At 36.9% G+C, this 9,825-nt stretch overlaps 1 protein-coding gene across 2 annotated transcripts in view; it reads left to right on the forward strand.

Moving 5' to 3' along the window:
* Positions 1-9,495, forward strand: part of auh (AU RNA binding protein/enoyl-CoA hydratase) — a 32,420-nt gene extending 22,925 nt beyond the window's left edge. For both annotated transcript variants that reach the window (XM_066711379.1, XM_066711380.1), the window contains exons 7-10: positions 4,936-5,123; positions 6,152-6,202; positions 6,760-6,807; positions 7,012-9,495. In XM_066711379.1, the coding sequence (XP_066567476.1) occupies positions 4,936-5,123; positions 6,152-6,202; positions 6,760-6,807; positions 7,012-7,089 (365 nt within the window). In that variant the 3' untranslated portion in view covers positions 7,090-9,495. The remainder of the gene's footprint in view (positions 1-4,935; positions 5,124-6,151; positions 6,203-6,759; positions 6,808-7,011) is intronic.
* Positions 9,496-9,825: the final 330 nt, after the last annotated feature.

Raw genomic sequence — 9,825 nt, forward strand, 5'->3', positions numbered from 1 at the left:
ATTCATTTCCTGCTATATGTTGTTTCTACAAGCTTCCAAAGGGGATCCAAGCCTGTGAACTCCACATTATCCCAGACATTGCTTCAGTTGCTTCCAGAGTCACTTTAATAATTGAAAGATTTTTAATTCAAAACTTTGAAAATGCATGTTCTTACACAGACTTGGTTCACATTGTAAGTAAGGGACTTTTTCTAATGTTTTGCGTATAAACACTCTCACTGTCAAAGTTTGCAAGTGTGTGTTCATTTAACAGTGTGCTGCTAGACATGTACAAGGTGTTCAGGAAGATTAAAACTGAAAGCAGAAACTTCCAGTACTACAGGTAAGGGTTTAGTTGTCTCTATAATGTACTCTTCAGTCTTGGCACCATTTGCTTAAAGTCTGAGTGCAGCACAACTTTTAAGTCGTGAACGGTTTTGATTTGATACTCTACTTCCACATGCATAGATCACAGGTTTGACCCATACTTAACAACCTAGAAAAGCACAGGATGTCTCTAGTAACTGTTGCCTGATGTGCAGTAGCTCTCAGTAAGACTGAAGATGGTCAAATCAGATGTGAAGAACAGATTGTTTTGTTTATTTAAAACAAAGCAGTGTATGTAAACTTGGATAAACTGAAAATGCAGCAATTCACTAGACATTACAACTGAATAATTTATAAGAAATTATATTTCAACATTAACATCTGCTTTTACCATTAGTAGATGATGTTACACAATAACTGGGAATGGGGGAAATTAATAAATAAAATATAAAAAACTCGCCACCAAAATAAGTTAATTATATAGCCTTTTGAGATATGACATAAGAGCACTGGATTTCATATTCCTGATTTACAGCCCAGATTACAGCTTTCCACAACACCATTCTGTCGATGTAATCTGCTCACTCAGTGGAGATGCAGGAATGAATCACAAGACTGTTGTCTCATGTTTTTCCAAGGCCAGCCAAACCGTTTTCTCTCCTTTCTTGAGCTGCTTGCAAACATCATGCCAAATATGCCAAGTAAGCTTTACAAATTAATTCCTGTATGTTAGACTGACTTCTGTTTTACCAGGAAAATACAATTCTGAAGAAATGTAGTTCTCACTTCATTATTATAGGACAAAAAAAATGCTTGTGTGTCATTAGTAATGCTCAATTTATATTTTCCATATGCTTTTAAGATATTGTTCCAAAATAGCTTTTTTTTATCTAGAGCCTTAACATGGTACCAGGTGGAATAGATTCTTATCCATCCAGCTTCTGAAAACAGACCCCTGAGCAGATTTTACTTTCTGGCTACGCAAGCAAATAGACACTGCTGTCCAGAAACGGTCATTAAATCTTCCGTTAAGTGAAGCCGGGCAGTTCCACATTGCTACACTGTACTGTGATGCAACGAGGCTGCGCTCCCACATGAGTAAACACTTTGCTATCCAAACGGTTGTGTAACAGTTTTGCAACAAGGTCGAGATGTGGAGTACAGTTACACCGTTGGCTGGATTACTTAAGCGCGATGGAAATTTTTGCCGGATCATGCCAACTTGTGAAAATGGTCTGTAGGTTCAAGTTTCGCGTTTCCAGGAAGCAGACATAGGCAATGGATATTAATTTGCTGTTGCCTACATCTCACTTGTGTAGAATACTAATGATTTGTAATGTATGCACAGATTTTTGCATAGGTCAAATGTAATGGATTCATCAAATCAATCATTATTTGCATCTGCAAGAGCCAAGAGTCAATGCTACTGTTTTTGATATTGATAGAGGCAAAATAATTACACTAGTACCTTGGGATTTCGATTCTGAATGCTGTAGAAACCCTCCCATAGCTCCTGCTCTCTAGTTGCAAAACAACCAATGAGTTGTGCATGTCCAAATGTATTTCTAATGTCCTTATTCTTGGTAGCCACAGTTGTTGTTGGTGTTGTTTATATTCATGGGAACATCTATTAAAATTAGTAGCAAGCAATAACACTTTACGTACTATGCTAAATAGATAATTTCTTGGCATAAAATAACTACTGTAGATTGCCCTTCAAACATGTTATGAGGACAGGTATGAGGAATCTCCTGAAAGTAAAAGTTGTTAATATATCATTATTATCTGTAAGTAGCCGAGTCTTATTCAAACAGTATATTCCGCTTTTTATAACAGGAAATTGGGAGCACTCTAAATGTAATATATTGTTAGATGTATTCTTGTGGGTCTCATCTTACTGCCTCTGATAGTGTTGATTGTGAATGTCCTGTCTGAAGCTCTCCACCTTTTGTTGCAGAAGCACATGCAGCTCCAGATGCATGCACTGACTTTTTGTCCCTTATTTGTGAACTTAAGAAATACCTAATTGGTTTACTATTTATAACAATTGTCTAATTGAAGGGCAGATATGCATTACTTGTGACATGTTTCTTCCACACACGTTTTTCTTGCAGATCACATTTTCAGAGAACATGTTACTCATCGGTGGTAATTACAGCCCTGCTATTTTTTGCTGCCTATCAGTTTCTTAATTTGTTTAGAAGGATTTAATATCTGGCATGATTCACTAAGGGCATGAAAAAATAAAAAAACATGTTATCATTTGCGTCTCCCTTCCGTGAAAGCTGCTATTAAAATGGTGGAAGTGGTGTTGATTAGTCAGAGCAAACTGACAGCCTGACCTCTCGCTTTCTGGCCTGTCGGAGTGATCTTGGTAGCAGAACGAATGGAAGTGTGACGGGCAATTACATAATGGATCTGTACTTCTTTTAAAAGACCATAATTAAATAGTGCTTTTGATTTCTATTTCTATTGTCTCTGTCCTTCTGATATACTTGTGCATATGAAAACAGAAGAAGGAAAGTTTCTGGCTTCTTATACATCACTTACTCTTCAATGAAAAGCTTGTATCAATTTTTAAACTGCATGTTGAGTGAGAGTTGCAGAAAACCCAGTGAGCTGCAAATTGAGATGAAACACTAAATCTTGGGAATAATTGGAAATGCCAAAAGTTTCTAAAGTTTGTCCGTTAAAAGAGAGGGAGCGTTTAATGTCAAGTTTCTATGCTGGATGTCTGTCATTCTGTTGACCCATGAACATGTGAAATGTATGCAAAAAAACAACAGTATAAACGGGTGCCTAGATTTCAGCAGACAGACAGGAAAAATCCCATTAGCCTGTGAACGTATAGTCACTACGTAGACAACTGACATCCTTTCCAGTGCATTGCTCACTGTTGTCATCTGAAGTGTGTCGGGTCACAAGTCTTATGATGGATGGAAAGGCTCTTTTAAAAATTAATGATCTGTCCTCACCATCAGGTTCTTAAAATGAATATGCTCCTCTGCTAGACGCAACTGGGTCACGATAAAACTGATTTGTTTAGGCAGTGATTTTATTGTCAAAGAAATGTGAGGAGGAAGTGATGAAGTGCGTCAACAGCAGCTCCCTAAAAGTACTCGATAAAGGCTTGAGCTTCGCTCTTTAACCCAACGTTTTGTCAGCTACAAACTCTGCCCTCGTTAAGCTTACATGATGTACATTGACATTATATATATATATATATATATAGCGTCTTCATCCATGACCCCTTAACGCAATGGAGAATTAAGCGAACAGCTATGAGTGACTCTAACCATGATTACTCTAAATGCAAATTCAGTTGTTCACATCTTAGTCACAGTGATTTTTAATTGATCATTATGGAAAATCCTTGTGGAAAATGAGCTGCTTCTTGGCAAGTCAGCTTTACATCCATTCAATAGGTATATCTAAAGCCAGAAAAAATTGTACTTGTTTTATTGACCCGGTGTTACTGAGTCATGGCAAAACGAAAGCACAAACAAACAAACCCCACATGATCTACTCCTGTTAGCTGATCCCCACAACTCATTCTTCCAAAGTGAACAGTTTATTTTATAACTGTTTTATAATCAGCATATAATTTGATATACAATAATAAAGACATCACTGAAATATTGATAAGAACATGTTTTAAATACAGGTAAAACAGTTATGATTTTATACAGAGAGAGAAGAATGCAAATAAGTAGTGCGTTAGCTCACTGAACGTCATAAAGGCTGGAATTATGTATCGCTCAACTGTGGGCTTCAAGACGTGTCCGTACGTGTTTGCATATTTGAAAAGGTGATTTAAAACAAAAGCACTTTTCATCCCTTTCTGATCCCATGATGGCAACCCCACCTTAATTCTTCCATTGCCAAATTTTATATATGAAGTGATGAAACATCTCCTAATTCAGCCCTGGGAGTTATAAATTAATAGGATTAAAAGGCCTATGTCATTATTCCTGTAATTTGGGCCCTTTATAAGGTTCTTATGTTCACACCCCTTGGCCATAATGTTTTAATCGACTACATGCGTCCCTGAGACAATTGTAGGTATTTTGCTAAGACCTCAGGCGTTTGGAATGGGTGCGATTAAATAACCCGTGTCATTATGCCATCTGTGCCATCTGTAGCGCGTGTTTGGTGATCTCGTAATCGGTTTCATCTGACTGAAGCACCATTTTATAATGCTTTGCCCAACGCTGACCTCTGTGGGTTTTATCCAGACAACCAAAGCTGTTTTTTTGCTTAACATCCTTTGAATCCATCTTCTCTCTGTAATTTACGAACAGATCACTTTTTTTTTTTTTTTTTGTTCTGTGTGGAGTCTGATCAATTTTACGAAATTGTATGCACCCATTTTTTTTTTACATGGTGGCGTGAATCTTTTTCCAACTTTTTAATGTATATAGTTTGTGGTCTGAACCTTAAAGATACAGTCAAAGCTAAAGTCAGTACCCTGGTAGATGCACATCTGTATAATAACGAACTCTTTTGTTTTTCAATTTTCACAAATACATTTTTTGTAATGCAACAACAAAAACATGGTCCAGCGTTTTCCTTTTCCTCTAGTCAGCGACAGACACACCGCAGTCTGATTTGGCTGTCGTCTTTTCCCAGGCGGCACCCAGCGGCTGCCTCGTGCCATCGGCGTCTCTCTGGCCAAGGAGCTGATTTTCTCCGGCAGGGTGGTGGATGGAGAGGAGGCCAAATCCCTGGGCCTGGTGAGCCATGCAGTGGAGCAGAACGAAGCGGGAGACTCCGCCTACAGGAGAGCGCTGGAGCTGGCACGGGAATTCATCCCTCAGGTAACGGCCTCCCTTCTCACCCACATCCCGATCTCTGCAGCACTGCAGTGTTACAGGAAGAGCATCAGGCAGGAGCTATGGTTCCCTTCCACATTGACCCTTTTAGGTAGACTATGCGGTGAGTTTGGTTTTATTCCGTATCCGGGTTTTGTTTTTCCTCCCTTTAGTGCAGATAAGAAACCTGACTGGTTTCTGATGGGCTGTAGCGAAATATCTAATGATTAGTCATTTTATTATGGTAAGAGTTGTTGTCTAGACTTAATCATCCCAGTAGAATTCCTTGCATTATATTAGCCCGAAGAGTACATAATGTTCATTTGCACTATGTTGCACAATCCAGGTCTAAATTGGATTCTCTTTGTAGTGTTCAAAGCCCGTCTTACTGGTTAATGAAAAGCTTGTAATAAAATAATTGACGTGAGTAGGGAATGAGTTTTATGAAGTGTGCGACAGTCGCCAGAATATATCAGGAAGTATTTTTAGTTTACAAAATCATGATGTGCCTAATGATTTAAAGCATATTGTAGTAGTAGTAGTAGTAATAACAATGTTAACATTTTCAGATCTTATGAGCACTTCAGTTAATAGTGGCTAATTTTGCAATGTCTTATTAGTGAACTTTTTTTTTTTAATCAAATGTAACAGATAATTAAAAAATGCCTTGATATTGTAACAAATGAAAAACTGATTTTAATCCTCAAACTCCCAATATTTTATTTAGTCTCTTCATTTTTATTCAATATTAAAAGAGTACTATATCATAATTCATCTTGTGGGTGACTTGTGCTGTGACAAGTCATTGGTTTTGTCATGGAATATTATTTGTAGCTTACAAAGACAGCCCTATAGCATTGACTATTGATAAATACTGACACAGACTGCCAGAGAGGAGCAACACCCCTGAACGGCATATTGGAAAACAAAAAAAGAGAAGCTACTATTTAAATCTGCCCTTCAAATATTCCTGTGTGCCTTTACATTATATTCAAGTTCAGTTCAAAGTTAATATCGATTTTTCTCAATTCCAGGGTCCCATAGCAATCAGAATGGCTAAACTTGCGATTAACCAGGGGATTGAGGTAAGACTTTGATGCCCAGCTCTTTTATCTGCCTCCTATGCCCCTGTATCCCTTTTACAATGTCACGAGTGTACTTTGAATTAATCGTTTCCGAGCTCTTGCAAGTGAGGCCATGTTTAATAAGAAAATGTATAGGAACAATATTGTTTTACTCAATTTCTTTAAAAAGCTGGGCTGATTTATCCATTGTGGATGGCAGCAGTGTGTGGAGTTGTGTGGTGTTGTCTACACACTGACCGAGCTTTGCACAGCACAGTCGCAGATTTACTGTACACTTGCATGCATGCGATTGGTTTCTTGGTCTGTCATTCAGCATATTTAGTCCAGTTAACAATCGAGCAGGCTTTTCATTTGAAAATGTCTGCTGTTTGTAGCAATAACCTTCAATGGGCACAGTCCCTCCCTTTACTCCCATACTAAGTTACAGCCCATAAAAATTAATATAAATGTCTTTGTGCTCATAGTAGGTGGTCAGCTACCACATTCTCGAGGTGTGTAACTACTTCCCCAAAACAGCATTAATTTCAACCAGAAAATTCAATGTTTTTATGTTTTAGGTCGATTTGGCAACGGGCTTAGCGATTGAAGAAGCCTGCTACGCTCAGGTATGTTTTTTTGCTCCCTGATTTCATTTTCCTTGGCCTTTGAATCCCTGTCTTGTGCAACCTGCTTTTGTTACTTCATGCCTTTTTAGATTGTAACCTTTGTTTCCCTTATCGCTCCTTTGCCGTTTGCTTTAAAGTGACTTTTTGAGCAACAGAATTAAAGAATATATATGTTTATGGATAGGATTTTAATGTGTTTTGTAGGTGATTCCAACGAAGGACAGACTCGAAGGCCTTGCAGCGTTCAAAGAGAAGAGAACGCCACGTTACAAGGGAGAGTAAGGCCTTTGAAAAGAGATGGCCTTGATCTTTCACCATTTCTCTCTGGTTCAGAAGGTATACTAGGGGTGATGCATATCTGTGAAGCTATTAAGAGTTGCAATCCTCGCTTACAATGCATTTCAATGAAGACGTTATCGAAGGCTTGGACAACAGGCTGCAGGAGAATGTTAAATATATAAAACAGGTTGTACTACACTGTACAGTAGCTCTTCTAGAACGGCACTTTGGTGTGCTTTCTCATATTTACCTCTTCTGTAGGCTACATTGCTTTTGATGTTGTCGAGTAGTCCACGAAATTACATTTCCTGCTTTACGTTAATATCCTGAGGCCAGTTTAACTTTTTTTTATTTAATGCTATATTTCTTCAATTTAATTGCATATCCCCATTCCTAATCCTCTTATTAAAGTAGGAGACTATCTAGGCACAGCAATAACTTCCATGTTTACGAAAAATGAATAATAAAACAAATGCCACTTGCCTTTCACTGAAACCACATCCTTGATTAGAAGCCTTTAAAATATTTGAAGTCTTGAAATTGAGATTGTTAAGAATTAATCGCAACATATGAAATCTAATGCATTTGGAATAGAATGTATTTTGTTTGGATTTAAAATGTGGGAATGTATGCCTGCTCCTAGCAAAAAATAAAGTAGCTATGTAAAAATAATAAAGCATTACATCATCTCAAGTCACTGAAGTGTCTGATAGGAATGCATGTTATATTATAATCACTCAACAACTATATACGTTAATCTCTGTACTAAACTATTTTAAAATTATTGTTGTACTTCTTATTGTACTGTATTAAAATTTGCCTTACACATTTTTGTTTCACAACAGTTGGTACATACTGTCGTGGTCAGTACTGTATTTTGAATAACCAAAACATAAACACTCAACATAGTGCCTCATACATGTATTCATGTTTATTTTTTCCGTTCGTCAAGAGTAGCGTCTAATTCTGAGCTATTTGGTAGGCCTCTCTTTGCTCAGTGCAAAATACCTCCCAATTGTGTAAATGATTAAAAGTAAATGCAGGTAAAGCAGAATAAAAGCATAAACAAACACTTTAATCTGCAGATGTTTAAAAGGTATACTGAAATCTGTTTAGTGATATACGTTTAGTCTCGAAACTTTTTTGGGTACCATATTATGTGCTCAGCAATAACTGTATAAATTGCAGAGTGTACTGGTTACATTTAAAATCATGTATAAAGGTTTGCACACCCTCCTCAGTTCACAATTTCACTAATTATGGCACTATCCTTGTCACAGCTACTGGAAATGTGGTTAAATATGAGCTGTGCATGCAAATAGTTTTCAACTCCCGTAGTTTCGGATTTATATTAATAGCTACTGTGTGAAATGTCTAATTTTAAATTTCGAAGAAAGTTATGTATGTAAACTGAAAAAAAAAGAACTTTCTCAGAGCAGAGGACTTTCTCTTGTTTTTCGTAGAACTATGAAACCATCCTTTGTGAACCACTTAAAAAAAAATTAAAAGCGGCGAGGCAGTCAAGTGAAACTGAAAGCCAGGAAGGAGTACAAAGTCACAATCTGAGGTATTTTACATAGTTGTTCTTAGCTGTGCTTTAAAACAAGATTTATTTGAAAGGAATTTCATATACAGTAGGCACATACCCACATTACCAAGTGCTTATTATAGCATAGTGAATTAATGTATTTGTCACTTAAAAAACAAGAATTGTATGCAATGATTGTTCTTCAGTAGCACAAATCCTATGCCATACTCCGAGTCAGGTAACCATTATCCCCAAACATTTTCTTCTCTTTATTGTCATTATAGTTATTATTTATTATCTTTATTGTTATTATTATGAGTCAGTTGCAACAAATATCTGGAGTTTAGATATCTTCTTCATTGGCCAGTAAAGAAGGAAATCCTCACTAGCACCAGGATATACCCATCTAGATTTCCCTCCAGAATCCAGAAGTCCAGGGTGCATTCACATATACACATCTTACATGTAGAGCAATATATATTCATAATATACATTGAAACATTACTATAAATATATATGAGTGTGTGTGTAATGGAGATTGGAAAAAATACTCCTGGGTGACTTATTTGCATACCCGTAACTACCCCTTATATCCTTTCTTCAGATAACTAGGTCATAACAGGTGCTTTAATATTTTGTTTGTTGTGGCTGACCCATAACATTTTATGAAGCTGTCTGTGGTTTTATTCAGTAAACTCCAGGTATGTACAATGCAAAATATACAGGCTGAAAACAAACAATAACTGGCATTTGCTGATTGTAATTTGCCTACCGGTCCATACTGTGAATATGTAATGAAGATAATTTCTGCTGTGATACCAGGAATTGTCTCCTAACATCATGCTGTTTGTAATAAACATGGCAACATGCATTCAAATCTGTTCATGTTTTGTGGCTTACAATTTCCAGCAAGTGGTTTAATATTATGAAAACCCACAAACAAACTCCTCAGGATTCAGACTGTCAGCTATATTATCTGGCCATCCATCACTTTTAAAAATAGAAAGGAGAAAATACTGAGAATTCACACTTTTGATCCTCTGAGAGTTACGGGGTCATTTTTCACTGTCTTCACGGTATGCTAAATGTGTTAGATTCGTTTTGACTGAGTAGATACAATTATTGTAATGGGGGAAAATGTTAAGTTAGCACAAAATGGTTTTGTCAGTTACTGTAGACTAATAACGGAGTAGTCCATTAGTATTGATTGT

The sequence above is a fragment of the Amia ocellicauda genome, chromosome 8 (genome assembly GCF_036373705.1).
Source record: "Amia ocellicauda isolate fAmiCal2 chromosome 8, fAmiCal2.hap1, whole genome shotgun sequence".
NCBI lineage: Eukaryota > Metazoa > Chordata > Actinopteri > Amiiformes > Amiidae > Amia > Amia ocellicauda.